This window comes from Chenopodium quinoa, unplaced genomic scaffold (assembly GCF_001683475.1).
Source record: "Chenopodium quinoa cultivar QQ74 unplaced genomic scaffold, ASM168347v1, whole genome shotgun sequence".
NCBI lineage: Eukaryota > Viridiplantae > Streptophyta > Magnoliopsida > Caryophyllales > Amaranthaceae > Chenopodium > Chenopodium quinoa.
In genome coordinates, this window is record NW_018744835.1 from 2,023,983 (window position 1) to 2,042,462 (window position 18,480).

The 18,480-nt window shown below is 37.1% G+C and overlaps 3 protein-coding genes across 3 annotated transcripts; 2 read left to right on the forward strand and 1 right to left on the reverse strand.

The window, feature by feature from the left end:
* Positions 1–354: 354 nt before the first annotated feature.
* LOC110704509 (IST1 homolog) lies at positions 355–6,586 on the forward strand. Its single transcript, XM_021882304.1, has 6 exons — positions 355–733; positions 1,040–1,172; positions 1,281–1,384; positions 4,848–5,019; positions 5,117–5,257; positions 5,337–6,586. Exons 1-6 carry the CDS (start codon positions 684–686, stop codon positions 6,273–6,275), a joined length of 1,539 nt encoding a protein of 512 aa, XP_021737996.1. The 5' UTR covers positions 355–683; the 3' UTR covers positions 6,276–6,586.
* A 1,713-nt stretch (positions 6,587–8,299) lies between these two features.
* LOC110704511 lies at positions 8,300–14,275 on the forward strand. The gene is made up of 9 exons (XM_021882306.1): positions 8,300–8,928; positions 9,091–9,178; positions 10,118–10,203; positions 11,041–11,119; positions 11,235–11,294; positions 12,661–12,782; positions 12,873–12,944; positions 13,080–13,237; positions 13,682–14,275. The coding sequence occupies exons 1-8, from the start codon at positions 8,612–8,614 to the stop codon at positions 13,180–13,182; spliced, it is 927 nt and encodes a 308-aa protein (XP_021737998.1). The 5' UTR covers positions 8,300–8,611; the 3' UTR covers positions 13,183–13,237; positions 13,682–14,275.
* A 540-nt stretch (positions 14,276–14,815) lies between these two features.
* LOC110704510 (septin and tuftelin-interacting protein 1 homolog 1-like) lies at positions 14,816–18,138 on the reverse strand. The gene has a single exon (XM_021882305.1). The coding sequence runs from the start codon at positions 17,822–17,824 to the stop codon at positions 15,215–15,217; it is 2,610 nt and encodes an 869-aa protein (XP_021737997.1). The 5' UTR covers positions 17,825–18,138; the 3' UTR covers positions 14,816–15,214.
* Positions 18,139–18,480: the final 342 nt, after the last annotated feature.

Sequence of the window (18,480 nt, forward strand, 5' to 3'; positions counted from 1 at the left end):
TGAGTCTTATTTTCAACATTAATTACAAGAAATACCATTGTGTGAGGGCTTATCTCACCAATTTACATGATAACATGGATATGAGCAGTCTGTAGTTAAACATTTGTAAAACCAACATGTAATAGTTGTACACTTTATAAGGAGCTATCATCTTTAACCATTTTATTTATAGGTCGACCGGACCCAGGACAACTAAATCCTAGAGTCGATTGACTCGAGAGTTGAGACAGCAGGGTTGGCAGTATTATGCATGTAGGCGGGCAGCTTCGCGGGCGCTACCTTGTTTGTAGTCTTTGTTACGGAGTACTATAGACAGACTATAGTCCCACCATTTGAAGTTTTTATGTGATCTTGTCGTCATCTAAGCTTTCTTGGTCTCAGATAGGATACTTCATTCGTAAGCATTTAAACTACTCCACAATCCCAATTAAAAATCTCATCCTCCTTCGGATTTCACACGGTGTCTCGCTATTTTTTCCTAAGTTTCAGCGTACAAAAGAACAGAGTTGCTCACTTTCTCTCTCCTCTTTTTATTTTCTTACAACCTTTTGGATTCTGGGGTTCTTTTGTTTGTTCTGTTCATACTTGAATTATGTTGAATTGGGCATCAATTTTTTTTGATTTATAGGTTAACTTTCATTGTGATTGGATTATTGGGTTGAGCTTGATTTGTTCATCTGATCATGTCGATGCTTGATTCTTTCTTCGCTAAGGGGTTTAAGGGCTCTAAATGGTAACATTTCCTCTAATTTTCTCTTGTGTTCATTTCTTGGTTCTTGATCTTAAATACCCAGATGAAGTAACTGCTGTTTTTGCTTAATTATTGTATTGATTAAGCCAATTTTAGTTAGTGAAGTTGGGAAAATTGATTTTGTTTCATGAATTTGGACGACTTTTTGCTGAATTGTGGGGTGTTTATGTGGGTTTTAGGAATTCTTTTACGAGCTTATGATTTGTGGGTTTCTTAATGCCATAAATATGGAGGAATTTTTCTTGTTGTGATGGGTTTTCTTATAAATTGGGTCTAATCTTGTGACAGTAAAACGTTACTGAAACTTTCGATTCCGAGAATTAAGTTGCTGAGGAATCGGAGGGAGCTTCATATTAAGCAAATGCGCAAGGATATTGCGAAGCTTCTTGAGACTGGTCAAGAAGCTACTGCTCGTATTCGGGTTAGTGTTGTTGGGCTGCATTTGTGATTTTTATTGTTGCTTAAAAGAACATTGTTTAGCTTCTTTATTTCAATTATAAATATCCTTTACGTTTGATTTGTATATCAGGTAGAGCATATAGTAAGGGAAGAGAATATGATGGCAGCTCAAGAGATCATCGAATTGTTCTGTGAGCTTATTGCAGTCCGTCTTCCCATTATCGAGTCCCAAAGGTTTATTCTTACTCACCTTAGATCTGACTGTAAAAGAAGAGAAAATTGTTATTGTTCACTATCCCCATGTAGTTATGATTGATGTGATCAAATTCAGTGAAGTATTTGAACTTTAAGGTATGTAGTCCTTGCTGAAAGGTGCACCTGACCAAATCCTTAGCCTTGAATGCTCATCATACGTGTTAACTTTTGGGCATTCCATCATCATTAACTATGAAATTTCTTGATGCCAATCATCTGTGGGCACTCCCCTGCCCCTCCCTCTCTCTATTCAAGTAGAAGTTGGGTTGCCATTTGACTCTGAACCATGTTGATAAAACATGATTTATCAAGGGCACTAAGCTATTTGGCTATAACCAAACCCCTTGTCTGCCAATTTTCTTAAAATATACTATGATTTAGTGCATTAGATGAAGTGAAACATATTTTAATAAATTATATGTTGAGAGGAACCATGGGAATATAATTGTATTCATTTTATGATTATTACTTGGTTTAATAAAATAGTTTTTACTAGAACAAATAAGAGATATGCTCATATACTAGAAGATAAGAAATCTGCAACAGAACAAATGAACACCAAAAAGCAGACCAAGTCCTGTTCAGGATGCTGTTTTACAGGCCACAAACCTCATAGTTGATTCCAAGTATTAGTTTACAAATTTCAAGTCTCTCTGTTCCAGTGCTTCCTCCTAGATTTGATTCTTGCTTCATTGAATCTGGGAAATTTATATAGTCAATTTACTAAGAGTCATCATATCTTCATTTCCATTCTTGACTTCAATGGAGAAACTTTCCAGCTGTTGGATGGTTTTATAGGGGCTTTTTGGGTTAAATCGAAGAGAGGTTCCAACTTCCAAGTTTAATTTGCTTTAAAAGATCATAGTTATTTACAGTGTAACATATATCTAAATTCATATCAATTGGGGGGTTGGGGGAGGGGGGTGGAGGATGTAATCAATCTGAAATAAGTTGCCTCTTGGTGTATCACCTCTCTTCACTCATCTTTTGAAAGCATTTGAATGACTTGTATTCAAAGAGAATTTCCAAGGAAATAAGTATAAGTGTATTGCCCTTGGATTGCTGAAGAGTTTTCAAATTATCTTGAGGGAGGACATCACTCAAATAAAATGGTTAATGAATAACCTATTGGAAGGACATTTGTAACATATACGCCTATATATTTTTACACTGTTTTTCTGTATTGCTCTTTTTTTTTTTTTTTTTTTTTTTTTTTTTTTTTTTTTTTTTTGCTTAACTTTATGACCTAGGAGTGACTTCCTCCCAATTGTGGCTATCATCACACCTTTTTGTTCATTGAGGCCTTATATTGATCATTATGTATAGATGTTTCTTAAAAAATTAGTTGGTTGAGGTTTGTTATCTGCCTTCAGCTTAGGGTTGGAGGTATTAGGAGCTTTTTTGGGGCGGTGATCCACTCTTCTAGTTACAACTTTTAGCCTTTTGGTGTGCTTATGAGGCTCTTCACACTCCAAGAAAAAATGGTTGTATTCACATCTTCTTTATATTTCAACTCCATATTGTTTGGCCTGGTGTAGTTACTTGTAATTTTCTAAACATGATTTATCTGCACCTCTTTGGTACTGTATACTATTATACCCCCACTTCACTCTCTTTTTATTTCACCTAAGTCTGTGCAGCAGGTGCTTGACACCAACATTGTATTAACACTTGAGGTGTCACTTTTGGCATATAATGCAAAGCCCAATTAAGACCTGGACACTTAGCTGTATGTCTGTAACTCTGTATCCAACACTAGTCTTATTGATGAGTCTGAGGAACCTAGATTACACTTGTTTCATTTTTATCTTTGAGATCTATCAATTATTCTCAATTTGATCCAATTTGCAATACTTTACAGCTATGATCAAAGTGAAAAGATATGCTAGAATGAACAGGGTTATATGCAGTAATTTTGTTCATAATGCTTATGACAGTTGAAAGCAATGTCCCTTTAGTATTTAACTAATGTGCTTGTCAGATCCACTTCCTTGCAGGCCTCGAGCCAATTGCATCAGGTGCATGCATGATAATTGGGTTGTGGAAAATCTTGATAGTTGTCTAAATATCTAGAATAGACTTTAGTATCTTTCTAGCAAACATAATTTCCTTTCTGTAATCTATTTTTTTAGGGAAGCCTACCAACTAAAATTTTCAACTCAAATGATCTTTTAGATTCCTCCATTCTAATATACATGCCAAGATCTTCTTTCATATGCACGTGAATGGCAGAGCAATTTCTGCTCTGTTGTTTTTGTGGCCTTGACATTGATTCTGTTGTGCCCTTGTGGATGTTGTTTCATTGTACATATAGCTCTGTGTGCCATAGGAGTAGTTTCATTTGCATGTGGATGGCAGAGCAATTTCTGTTGTGCTGTTTTTGTGGCCTCGACACTGATTTTGTAATTCTGCTGTGCCCTTGTGGGTATTGTTTCATTGCACATATAGCTCTATGTGTCATAGGAGTAGTTTCCTTGCTTTGTGTCATTTCTTTGATCTTCCAGTTTGCCATGTTTTATTATGCTAATAATTCCTAATTCCTGAGAGGCTGAGAGTTATCTAAAATTCTAAATGGTGGTATGCTTTTCTGCTGGCAATGGAAGCTTTCAATTTTAATAGCAGTCCCTTAGTTTAAATGTATGAGTTGTCATATTTTTTTTAGGACTTCAAACTCATGCTCTACTGTTCCTATTCATAAATTGGTGAAAACTCCAATGGCACAATCTAATCTGGTATCTGAGCAACTTAACTTCTGAAAATGCTTCCTTTTCTTGACTTCTCTGATCCATCTGCCAATAATCAATATCAGTGCTGTAACTAATCCTTATATTTAACCAGGCACCAGCCCAACCTTGATGTTCCTTGCTAAACAAACAAGTAGGGCTCTCTTAAATATCTTTTTTAATAGGCGGGTGGGTGATAGCGGCGTAAATTACTTAGAAATTGCTTATTGTTTCTGCTTATTATTACCCTTTTTCTCCTGTCTATATTTTTTTAGATACTCCATGGGCTTTCATAGACAGCCTTGTTTTTAATCTAGCATGATTTGGGTTAAGGCTTGGTACACCAGACTTCCATTTACCCACTCCGATGACGTGTCCCATGCTAGGCTCTCATCATTGTTGTGGTAGATGTTAAAGTGGTTATCTGGATTCTAAATTTGTAAAGGATTTTATGCAAGGTTTTTTTTGGCGCCATGCAGCCATCAGTATCTGTCCCCTATGGCCCTGACAGGCTGACATCCTTCATTCTAGACTTTGCAAGTATAGCAGTTGATGCATTCATCTCCGTTATTATCCCGTCTGTTCCATTAGAGTCATAACATGAGATTATGTTTCTTTAGTATAATACTTATATTCATGTGCTTTTGTTTTGTTAGCATTCTTAAATTTTATAAGCCATCTGGTTTTGGTTGTTGATACTTTTTTTTTTTTTTTTCCAGGGAATGTCCACTAGACTTGAAAGAGGCCATATCTAGTATTTGTTTTGCTGCACCGAGATGTGCAGACTTGCCAGAGTTGCTGCAAGTTCAGATGTCATTTGCAGCCAAATATGGGAAAGAATTCGTTGCAGCTGCTACGGAGCTTATGCCGGATTGTGGTGTTAATCGGCAGGTCTTATTTTTGTTATTGTTGTGGTTTATATGAATGAGGACTTGCTAGTTGCTACGTATGTACAAAAATCTTAACAGCTGCTTTAATCACTGTGCAGTTGGTAGAGCTATTGTCTGTCCGTGCTCCATCCGCGGAAAAGAAATTGAAGTTGCTGAAAGAAATTGCCGAAGAGCATGAATTAGAATGGGATCCATCTCCTTCAGAGTCTGAACTTTTCAAGTCCCATGAAGATTTACTGGTGAGTATTATTACTCTGCAGACTTTTGAAATATTCTCTTGTGCTATTTGATTGTGAAAGATGCTTTTGTTCTTCACAGAATGGACCGAGACAGTTTGTCAGTGGCTCCAAAGTTCCACTTCCAATAGAAAAACATCATGAAGTTTCGCAATCTACTTCAGTTCAAGAAAGTGCTGCTGAGCCTTCTGAATCTGAAGAAAGTTTTGACGAATTAGAGTTTCCTGAAGTTCCCAAGGGATCACTGAGGCCAAGTGCCGATGCAGAAGTACTTGCTCCTCCTCCACAAAGTGAGATACATTCTTTCCCGTTGCAAAAGTCTAACATTGATCCTGAGGACACTTTATGGTCTGCCAAGCATGAACCCCCCAAGTCTTCAGCCACTCCTGGGGAGACTAAACAATTTTTGCCCTTCATTTCACCCCCGTCCTCTTTGCCATCAGCATCACTTCCTGTTAAAGAAAGCAGTCCACCCCCACCACCTTCAATGGCTTCAAAAGCCAAAATTGATGATTACTTAAATTTTCATGATGTATTAGCAGCTGCCAATGCTGCTGCTGATTCTGCTGAACGTGCTGCAGCAGCCGCTCGCTCAGCTGCTAGTCTTGCAGAGGCCAGAATTTCTGAATATTCCAAGAGTAAGAGTGGCATCCAGTCCCCTGATAGTGATGTTGAGAATCCATTTCATGCTAGTAACGATAATCTATCAGCTGCAACTGAAAAGCTACAACTGGATGACAGAAATGCTTCAGGTGATGATGATGTTTCCAATCCTTGGATCCCAGGTGAACACTTTGGAAATGACCAGAATTTAAATGGTTTAAAACATGCTACTAGTGATGAAGCTAGACTGGAGTCTGATTCCTATCCACCAGGAGAGCATGCTTTCAAACAAGAGGCCCCATACCCTCATCAGCCTCAGAGAATACCATCAATGGATGATGATCCAGAATTCACGTATCCTAACCTGTTCTCTTCACATAGTTCTGGAGACAATTCTCAATCAAGGCATGGGTCTTAAATAGAGGTGATGAAAGTTGCAGCGTTATGAGTGGCGACTACCTCCGGCATCTTAAGCCTGTTTAATTTTTTCATCCCCTCACACTTCCCTCATTCTTTAAATCAATCAGTTGTAAAGTTAAGTGTGCTATTTCCAAGTAATGACGTATGGCTTTCATTAATGCGATAGAATTCTGTTGCTTCTGATATGGTACGTTGAGGAGAAGTTTCTGTTACAGTTTTATAATCATGTACAGTGCCTGTATGCTATTTTTCTGTGGATTGATTTTGGTGTTAAGGAAATGTTGATCACAGAGTTTCCATTTTTATTAATTCATGGGTGGATTGTAACAGCGTAGCAAGGATTCAGATAGAAATCACCAGGATATGCAGATATGGTTATATGCAAAGTGTAAGAAACAACTACATAACAATGAAAACTTTTTCAAATTGAACATATAAAATAGAGGAGATGATAGGGGTACACTTTGTGTACAAATATCTTGATCCAATGACGTATAGAATTGGTGAAATAGACCTTAGACTATCATCACTCATGGTACAAAAATTTGTATCGTCCCTCCACATCATCTATACCATAATCAGCTCGTCTTGTGTGTGACTAGCCACATCGTGTGGCCGGTTGTAAAATAACAAAGTAACATTTGTAACATTGACGAAGTAACCCCTATACTACTGATAAAATAACCCCTGTACCACTACCAAGTAACTCTTTATACCACTGACCAAATAACCCCTATTGTACTGATTGAGTAACCCTTAAATACTAATGAAATAACCCCATTATTACTGGTCACACAGTGTGGCCAACCACATATAAGAATTTGTGTACCACAATATAATATAATATACTTTCTCCAAAAATCATCCTAATCATGGTATAAAAAAGTGTTATCATCCTCCCTTCTCTTTTCTTTTTGCTATACCCCACTCATCTTCTCTCTCCTACATATGGTATATACTACAATACTACATCATCCTTTTGACACTTAGCTCAATGTCATTCGCACCTTTATTTCAATCCTTAAATTCCAATATAACTCACGTGAGCTTCATCTTTTGTCATTTTCAAAGCAAAACACACCGTTTTTGTGAGCAACCTTTATGAGCCCTCATCATAGCGAGCAACCTTTATGGGCCCTCATCAAAGCGCATCACTTTGTGTCTGATGTGGCTAAAAAAAATTACAACAACCTATGGGTCTCACTCCACACAAACCAAAGCAAATTCTTTACCAAGTGATGGTATATACCATCCAATGGCACAACCATGGTAGTAATAATATCATGATTTGGAAGATGTTTCACACCGTAATATAAAATTATACCACGAGTGTTGATGCTCTTGGGATGCACTATGGAAGATGAACTAAACATGTGAACTTCTAAGAATTTTGCTGTAGTACTTAGACTACAAATAATGCAATCTTTGAGAGGATCATGGAGTGGAGGGATGGTTTGTGAGTTTGTCCCTCCATCTCCCTCAGGATTAACCTGGGTTTGATCCTCACCCCATCCCACCTGTGATAGGAGGGACACCCCCCGTATCTTACCGTGTAAAAATAATAATAATAATAATAATAATAATAATAATAATAATAATAATAATAATAATAATAATGCAATCTTTGAACCAATAAAACTTAAGATCATAATATATACAATATTTTAGAAAGTTATTCTACGTATTTTGATCATTAAACCAATTTTTTTCATTTCATAATCTCTTATTTAAAACATCAACATATTTATATTAGTACAATTATATCATCATACTTACATTGATACATTTCCAAGCTTGATGTTTTTATTTTCATGAAAACACAATTGCAAGAAAAACAAGTAAAAGACTACGATTCATTTCAAAATCAACAAAAACACTTACAATTTCGATTTTTGACTTTGTTTTGGTGATTTTTCCAGCAATTATGCAAATTCTTATCATATATTAGACATTGTGCTTGATTATTATACATAATTTTAACTTTTTACTAGAGTTTATTTGCAAATATTGAAAATTTTGATGAGAGAGAAAATGGGGAAATAATTTATTTTTTTTTTGAAGGAAATAATATAAAAAGGATGAAGAGAGAATTTAAATGGTGGTTCAAATTTTTTTTTTAATGTAGGATGTGGGGCATGGATTGTTACTGTACTACTGTAGCAAGTGGATACTGTTTTAGCGTTTTGCACGGGGTGTACAGTGTACAGGACCGGTCCAGGTCCGGTCCGATTTTGACCCTACACTAGGGTAGGCTGAACAATAGGCTCAACAATTAAAAAAAAAAACACCTCAACTTCAACTTCAGCAAATATTCAGCCCAAAAAATTGCAAAATATGCAAACGTTAAGCTGTTCTTGTTATCTCCCCCATACTTTCCCTTGCTATAAAAATGGCGGCACTCTCAATCTTCCATGGAAAAACTCCTCTCTTATCCTCTGTAGTCCGATTACCGATTTCACCGCCATTAAAGCTTCTTCTTCAGCTTCAATCGACAGCTTAGATGAAGATGATGGTGAAAAAGGAGAGAGAAAGACTAAAGATGCTGCGAAAGCGTCAGGAACAAGTGCTAGAGGAAGACGGCTCGTCAAATTGCGTGAAGAGAAGCACAGAAGAGAACATGACCGCCTCCATAATTACCCTTCTTGGGCTAAGTATTTTTCTATTTTTCTCTAATAACCTACTTTCTTCTATTGTTGGCCGAAGTTTGTATATTAGAAATTGAATAATAGAATGTGACATAGAAACAACTCGGGGCATTGCCCGGGCACACACTAGTTGAAATTGTAATGGGGTTATTTGATGATGATGAGCAGGGTTTTAGAAGATGCGTGTAAGAATGATTTAGAGCTTAGAGCAGTTCTTGGGGATAGTATTGGTAATCCTGAACTCATGCGCAAAAGGGTACTCTTCTTTTTCTCTGATTCTAGCCCTTTTGTATTACTCCGTGCTTGCTACTAGCATTCAAGCTCGTTGTGATGAACGATTTAATTGTAATGTTTTATATTGATTTTGGTGTTTCATTTTTTCTAATTTGATAATTGACTGTTATATTCTGTATTGGGTGAAAGTAACACTACTTTTGGTATAGGGACTTGTCAAATTCTGTATTATGAAAGTTCAGGACAATGTGATGAACTAATTTTGGGTGGAGGTAGTGTGCCTTAAAACTTGATTGGGTGATGTTTATCACATCTGAGTTGGGTTGGACTAATATATACAAGTAAATGATAACCAAATATATGGGAAAAGTATTGTACAAACCAAAAAAAAAAAAAAAAAAAAAAAAAAAAAAAAAAATGTGAAATTGTTGCTTGAAACAGTTTGTATTAATGTTAGGACAGATTTTTTAATCTTTAATGATTTATCGTTGACAAATGAAGTTTAATGTCTTTAATGCTTTATCCTTGACAAATGAAGTTTAATGTGTTTACGTTATTGGAGTTTTTGTCCGTAAGTTTGCTGCCTTTTGTGTAAAGAAATATCCATGAATTGTAGAACAAGTTTCAGTTCCCTTCAATAAGAAACTTGTGGATTGCTTCCTTAACTTACAGAATTGTTGATTGTCAAGGAGTGAGTCCCTGGGCATTAGTTAAGCTTCTAACTGCTGGTCTGCTTGTTTTCCAATTTTAATGGAACACTTTGGTAATGTACATCACAAGATTTGTAGAACCAAAACATGTTACTTAGTTGTTTTTTAAATTTTCAAATAAGTATGGATATTTGAGATGTCTTAGACAACTTTATTTTGGTCATTATTATTTTTGTATCATTATGTTAGTCTTTGCTAATATCTTGTTTTGGTCAAGGAAAGTCTGTAATGCATTGTAAATTGTTAAAAAGGTTGAGGAAAGAGTAAGGAAGAAGGGGCGAGATTTCAAAAAATCCAAGACAGGCTCTGTCCTTGCCTTCAAAGTCAGCTTTAGAGAGTAAGTTAAAAGCTTTGTTCCAGAATTATCTCCATGCCGGTGTCTTTTGCTGTACTTGATTTATGCTTCGTAGATAAATTGTACTTTTTTCATCCTTTGCTTTAAAAAATTTCTTTTTGAGATGTCCCGAAGCATTTTTCCTCCTAAAAAAATGTGTAATTGCTACATGTAGGGGAGACATACATTTTAAGTAGGAGAGAGATAGAGAGAATCAGAGATTACAATTCTAGAAATGGATGTATTGAAAAAAGTGCTGTCCTAAATAAGCAACATAGGGCAGGGGGCAGCTCACTACCCAACTTATATCAAGTAGCTACCGAGATGCTTCCACATTCCTATGGAGGGTAAAAGGACTTTGTTACACCCTAACTAAAGAATCATCCTTGTTTATGGATTCTATTCAAGAAGAACCAACTAGCATCTGTAACTTACTTTGATTGGCTTTTGTACAAGGCTTTTAAGTTTTAACTCATTAGCTGTCATACAGTTTTGAACCTTTGATATGATCATATGATCTATTGTCTTGTTGAAGATACTCTGTAGTCAATGGGGAACTTGTAGGTGTTGTAGCTTTCTTTAGTTTAATATACATGTATAGTGTTATAAAGTATGTTATACATATAATTACATGTGAAAGTATTTGAACAGTAGGCATTGTATGCCTGATATCTGTATAACGACTATTTCTTTTAAATGCCGAGTACAGTAGAGGAATTTAGTTGTTAATATTAATGTAATTTTAGCTCATCTCATGTTTATTTCTATGGTGGTGATTTTAGCTTTGTATTTTTGTTGTTTTCCCTTATCACTTTTCTTACTGTCCCTGAACCTTGGCAGCTTCAATCCTCTAGACTCGTACATCTGGGTGGAACTATTTGGATCACCATCCGATCGGGATGTCGATCTGTTTGGAAGTGTAAGTGATATTTTTTGTCACTAAATCACTGGACCTTAGCATTTGGCTGTGTGGATCAATCTTCTCCCATGCTCTTTGTTCTATCTACAACTCATTAATGTTGTCAATATATTAGGTTATTCAAGCTTGGTATGTAATGGGACGCTTAGGGGCTTTTAATTCCTCAAATTTACAGGTACTTTCCTTTCAATTTTTCCTTCGTTTGGAGAGGTGTGAGTGTGAGGTTGCTGAAATCTCATATTGTGTGTATATTCATCTTGTATGGTGTTGATAGTTGTAATCAGATTTTTTAGTTATGCAGCCTTCATTACTTATGTATGTGTTCGAGACAGAATTAACATTACAGACTTTAAGATTTACATGAAAGATAAGGCCATATTGGTTATCCTGGCCTTTGAAAGTGGATGTGTTTTTTGTAAAATTATTCTATTACTTTTCTACAAAAAAATCAGAGAAGCAGCAAATTTTAATGTTTTTCACAATAATGAGTTGGTCATTGTGGTTAGATTGGTTACTATTTGCAGTAGTTAACTTCAAGGATCTTTCCTCCCATTTGTGCATGCAAAATGAAGATGAAAAGGTGTAAGAAATGCTCGAATTGATTAAACATGCATTGAAAGATATCTGGAATAGTTGGCGTCTTGACACTCCCCTCCCCCCCCCCCCCCTTTTTTTTTTTGGCATTTTAGAAATTTCTCAAGCATGCATATTGAAAACAAGCATGCTAATTGCTTGGGCTTTAATCTTCCGATTTGCATTGTATAGCTAACCATGGGAGAAGAGATTGTAGAATGATTTGGTTAAGTTTGGTGCTAAGTAAAAACCTGAGAGATTGTGATGGTTTAGTTTTCACCATCTGTTTTCATTCTCTTAATTTACGATGTGCTTACAACTGTACAAATTTTAAAATAGTGTGTGCTGAAGCTGCAAGTTTCATCCTAAAATCCTGGTTTTGCTGCTGAGCATGTTGTTCATTGCTAATTTGAAGCCAAGATGCTCTAAGCCCAGAAAAAGTTATTTATTTTTTAATTTATTTTTTCCTATGACACATCAATGCTATGTCTTATCATACATCTGTTTGAGTGAACTTAAGTATTGAACCAGAACTAAAAAGGTGAAGCTAACCCTAATTGACAAAACCATTGGTCTTAAGAGTGATAAGAGTATATGACAAACTTGTTAATTTGTTAAGGGAGGCAGTTTGTTTTCTCTGGATGTAAGATTACTCTTGGAATATGAAGAGTGGTAAACTGGTAATAAATCTTTTACTTCTTGAAATACATTCATGCTTGTCTTAGTATGAAAGGATGTAGAAAAGGTTAATTTTGTGTCCCTTTTACTTTCATCAATATTCTCCCCTCCTGTTTGACTATCTAGACTCGAGGAGAAAAGAACCAATCAAAGCATGAAAGCTTCCCATTCATCAGCTATCTCGTTTATAGTGAACTATTATCTTTTCAATGATCTCAAAGCATTAAATTTGCTTTATTAAGATTCACTGATGAGGTGGTATTAATTAAAGATCTTTTGTGCACTTCTAGTTGGCGAGTACCTCAATGGAGTATGACCCCCTGTATGATGCTGACAAAGCTCTTAAAGTAATGCCTTCTTCATTCCATGATATTAGTGATGTTGAATTTCAGGATAACTGGGGGCGATTTTGGTATGAGTTGTAGGCTCTCTTGGCATACTTCTACCTAAATCTCTGAAATAGTTTATAATGCTAATCATCTTCAATCTGTGATTTTAACAGGGTAGACCTTGGAACAGCTGATGCTTTTGCCATCGATGTCCTGCTGAATTGCTTGACTGTATTAAGCTCAGAGTAAGATTTCTGCCTAAGCTTTCAAATTCATGACTTAAATATATGCCATCATTGCTTCTAATGATTTTGCTATACTGTATAAAGTTTTGACATCATTATGTCCATGTTAAGTAAGCAATGTTTCATCTGGTGCAGGTATCTTGGTATCCAGCAGGTAGTTTTTGGTGGTCGTAAAATGGGTGACTGGGAAGAAGGAATGACTAATTCTGAGTTCGGTTACAAGTACTTTAAGATATGAAGTGGATTTAGTTTTCCGGGATCTACACCGACGAGGGTATAATAATTATGCAGAGGTAAAGAGGATTACTGCTTCCACTCCCCTTTAATGACCGATAGAAAGGAAATATATTAAGTTTTGGTGTGGTCCAATGAATGAGTATGGGCTAAAACTGCAATAAATATTGTTTAAAACTTCGAATAACATGATGTAAAAAACAATTAAGAATAGTTAGGTTTGCATTTGATTTTTGTTTAGATAATTTTCATCAAGCCCCCGTAAGTGCTAACTGCTAACTGCTTGCATATTACTTGAATAATTTTGGTACTCGATTTCTTATGCTTAAATGCCTGTTATGAAATTCAAGCTCTAGGACTAGGCTCTAGAAACCAGATAGAGTACTTGTGGCACTTTGCTGTCAGCATTTTGTACTAGTCAGCTTTGTCTTTGGCACTAAATATTTTCCCAATTCTTATTAAAACTATCCCCAGGTTCCTTACTAGTGGTGTTTTCTATGCAGAGCGATAAGAAGACGGTAAAAAAAAGAAAAAGAAAAAAAAAAGGATAAGAAGATGGTAAAAATCCTCAATATCAGGAACACCGCATCATATCCTGAACTAAGATCTCATCATCTTCATCATAAGGTGTGACCAGAGCCTTGTTAGCTTTGATTGGCAAGAAAACACCTACAAACAACAGCTCTTATCATAGGGTGCTTAATCCAGAAGGCGTTGCATTGCTTGACAAGACTTTTTTGCTTTGGAAGCTGCTGCCGGTCAAATCTTCATTGTACGGACAGAGAAGCAAATGTACTCAAGCTATAGACGTGTTTGTCAAAGACAGTTGAACCCATCCCCAGTCCTCAAGCTTTGCTCATGACAATTAGATACTAGAATCTCGTAGTAATATGATAATATCTAATATTGGTATAATATCTTCTCCCGTTAAATAATTTGATGCGCTTCCTGTACTTCACCCTGTCTGTAGATGAATTTGTAACTAAATTTGATGCTAGGTCAGCTAGTATGTCATTTATTGTATAGTTAAAATATCCAAATTTTCTCTAGTTTGAACACCTTACACAGTATATCAAAATAGCTTCTGAATTCTGAAACTTTTTTCACCCCTTTCCATCAGATTCGGAAATGTAAAAGCAAATAAACAGGGCAATTTAGAGCATTCAATTGGAGAAGATACGACTGCATCAAACAAGACAACCAAATTCAGTGATAACCAGGTTCTAATCCCCCAGATGAACAAACCAATCTATGAGCTATGATATATTGTGATTTTCACTGCAATGTTTTGTTACATCTTTTCCATCAGCAGACCTATTTCGTTATCTTATATACTGGAAAAAACTCTTATATTGTTCATAAGCTGAGTCAGTTGCTATTAAAAACTCAATTTCGAAATGATTGAGAGCTTTGCTTCCTGGCTGACCAATACCAAAGACCTACAATACAGAGTAATATGCACATAACGCGCAACCATTAACAGTAATGAGCTACATATATCTGGGATACATAATCATACACAAGGAACATAAGTGGAAAAAAGACCTCCACTGCGCATATGGAGCATACAGAAATCAAAGGCAGTCTCAGATATTTTGGTTGTTTCTTGAAAAAGACAAAATGGAACAACCTACTCATGAAATGGTCACACAGCTGAGTATGACCTTATGAAAGCTGTTAAATATTATTTTTATATAATCAAAATGACCAGCATGTGATGATTTAAACTTCTAAAATTGCCCCTAACTGTCACAGTTATGGAGCTGGAACCCAGGATGAAACATCAGTTTGTTTGTATTGAGCTAATACTATGGTAAAAAAATCTAATCTAATATTTGAACGTGAACATCAACCATCCTCTGCACAAAACAAATGAAGTCAATAATAAAGGCTCAAAAGGAGTGTTAAAAGCTGTAATATTACTAATGCAAGAATATGCTCCACCAACTGGGGGATCACAAGTATCTTTTGTCAAGCACCAGTATCTTATACACCTAACAAAAAAGGTGGGTGGCGCAACAGCCTACCAGCAAAACTCAGCGCCGTCCTGAACCAGAAACATTCTGCATCTGTCGAAGTTGATCAAGAGTAACCAAAGACCATTCTCCCTGGACTTGAGCGTAGATTTTCTGATGCAAGGAATCCACAGTAATGCTTACACTACCAAAGCTATATACTTGGTGATGATTGTGTAATCTCCCAGGTTTAGGCTTGAAGAGCAAGCCTAGCTGCTGTGCATAGGCCTCAATAACTTCTTTCAAGGTCTTAGGCACATCATCTGTTTGCTGAGTGGCTTTCATCTGAGCCTCAAATTGTCTTTGTTCTTGCACCCTCATATAGCTAATGTTCTCCTTCACACCAGGTTGAACCATCTCCAAACCTTCAGCAGCCTGGTTCATTAACTCCAGGCCTTGGTTTAGCTGCTTCCGAATCCGTTCATTCGCCAAAAGTTCGTTAGGAAAAAGATCTTTCCATCCACTGTACCATTTCAAAACCTCTTCAAAGTTTGGGCTTGTACAAAGCCAGTGGTACAAAACTTGCTTCCATTTGTTGAAGAAGTGCAACTCTAGTAAGCAAACCATATGATGAATGGGAACTGCAGAAGCCCAAGTCATGACCCAGTAAAACTGATCAAGTTTCTGATTAGCAGGATTGACTTGAAATTCCTTCATCACATCTATCAACTTGGGAAGGATGGACCGGGAAATTAGTTGTTCCCAACTTGAAGCATCAAATACTGTCTTCCAAGGTGATAGAATAGTATAGGCTGACATATCACTAGGATGCCATTTATGAAGAACCGTTCCTAATTTTATACGGATAGCTTGATAGAGAGACTCCAACTTCTGTCCAAGTAATGGAAGCCAGGGGTGCACCCACACATGGATCGGTATTGTTTCCCTGCAAGGTTCCCAAGAATTCACAGCTTCAGATAACTTAGGCATCACAACCATATCAAGCAGTGACTGTAGCACAGAACGCGGAAGCAATTTCTCCCATAATTCCAGAAATCGGAGCATAGGCTCTGGATCTCTAGCCTGCCAAGTGTTTATTCCTGCTATTCGAACTGCCGGAAACACTACTTCAGACACCAACTGTGAATACGGGGTTGATGCATCCTCAAAAATATCATAATCCTCATCTCCCTGCAACAAACCTTTCCACAGAGCTACAACATCCATGCCGTGGGATGGGTTCTGAAGTGGATCCCATCCTTGAAATACTCTAATTAACAGAGGAAGAGCAAGTGAGCAAGCAATGCAAGACAAATTACCGAGTTTATATTCTTCTGGAAACCTCTTCTGAAGGTCTCCAAAGGATTTTGCAAGGGACTCTAAAGTCAACCTCCCCAATGTATTCTCCTCCTCAATACTATCTAGGACCTGCAATACCTCCGTCATAGAGTCAATCTGCTTCTTCTGTCGTGCAGCATCAATCTGGTGCAGTTCCTTCTCCTTCTGCAATGCAACAACAGTTTCTCTCTCATTCCTCAAATCCCTGTCCATCTTCTGGATGTTAAGCTCTGCCAAGTCTACTATCAATCTGATATTGTGCTGAAGCTCTGGCATGGGAATATCACTTTCCCTATCTTTCTCCTCAGCATTCAGATTTTCCAGATTTGTTAAAACCCGGACCTGGGGTCCCCTCATATCCACCACCTTTTGAAGTACCAACTCTGGTCCTTGTGCCTCCTCCTTCATAGCTAACAACTCATCCGCAGTGAGAATATTCTCTTTCTTCTTAACACGAGCTCGAGCTTGTTTCTTCCAGAGTTTGTCCTCCCTCTTCAAAGACACTTGCTTTTCCTCTAATTCAGGAGGTGGAGGTACATTATCCAAAGTTGGCAAGTTCTTGCTCTCCTTGTAATCATCATACCCCATCCCCATACCCTTCGGCCTCAACTTTGCCTCAATAGGAGCAACAATACCTTGCTCATTCTTCCCCAACCCACCACCTTTATACCCCATCTTTTCTAGCAACTTCAGTCCGATTCCTTTCGTGTGCTTCTCAAACACCCCCACATTCCCCTCCAACCCATCCGAACCTCTCTTTGCTCCCAACTTAGACTTACTCCCCTTACTAACCCCAACCAATTTCGACTTCTCACGCCGCTTTTCAGCCCCTTCCTTAATCTTCTTCCCAAAACCAGTCGGCAAGAACGAATCCTCCTCATCCTCTACCCTCTCATCATCAACTTTCCTACCTCCCAACCCTTTCTCCCCTAGATTACTCGAACCGGCCCCAAACCCCAACCCAACTCCGGCATTCGCCCCAGCACCTAACCCGAGCCCGGATTTAAACCCATCTACACCCTCCTCCTCCTCCTCATCAGGATTCTCAACACCCTCCTTCTCATTAAGCTCTACCTCCTCACTAGGAGCAACAACCCCAGTAGAAATAAAATTAACGGGTTTCGAATAATCGGCTTTCTTAATAATCCCCCCTTTTTTCCTTTTCTTCTTCCCAGAAAACGAATCATCATCTTCTTCAGAAGAAGTACCATCAAATATACCATACAGTGATTGATCCTTAGATTGAACTGATTTTTCTTTGCGTTTTTTATAAAAAAATTCATCCCCAATATACTGACCCCCCTCGAAATCATTATCCATCCCAAATTTCTCCATTTCTTGATAATCATCCATTTTTATTGAAATCTAACAACCTCAAAGAACAATTACAATAGAACTAAAAACCCTAAAAATTAAACCTTGAAATTTGCTAATTGGGAAAAGGGTAGAAGAGGGTACCTTTGTTGGCGGGCGTTCACAATCTCTTTCTTACGCTGCTTAAACTAGCTTGGAGGAGAGAGAAAATCGACAATGGAGAAGAAAAGAGAGGGAGAATGGTGGTAATTTCAATTGAGTGATTTGGTGATTTTTAAGAGTACTTTTTCGTAAAAAACGAGTTTATGAAACAAAAATTAGTTGATGGATAATTTCGTCAGCTGTGACTCTGTGAGTCGGTTTGTAAGACTTCATTATGGACTTAATGGTACTCCCTCTCAAAAATACTTTGTACTCTCAGCGCGTCATGTGACCCTTGTTAAAGAATAACCCTTAATTACTGTATTAACCGAGTAACCCTTATAAATTTGACCGTATAACCTCTAAAGTAGGCTAATCATACGTGTAAAAGTTGGTGATTTGATTACATATAAATATAATTTACAAATATAAAGAAATTTAGCCGAAAAATAATACTCTTATCCCACCGTCAGCCCGCCTCACACAACTTCACTCTACCACAATCACTACCACCACGGCACCTGCCGCCACCCTATAGAAATTGCCACCTTCTA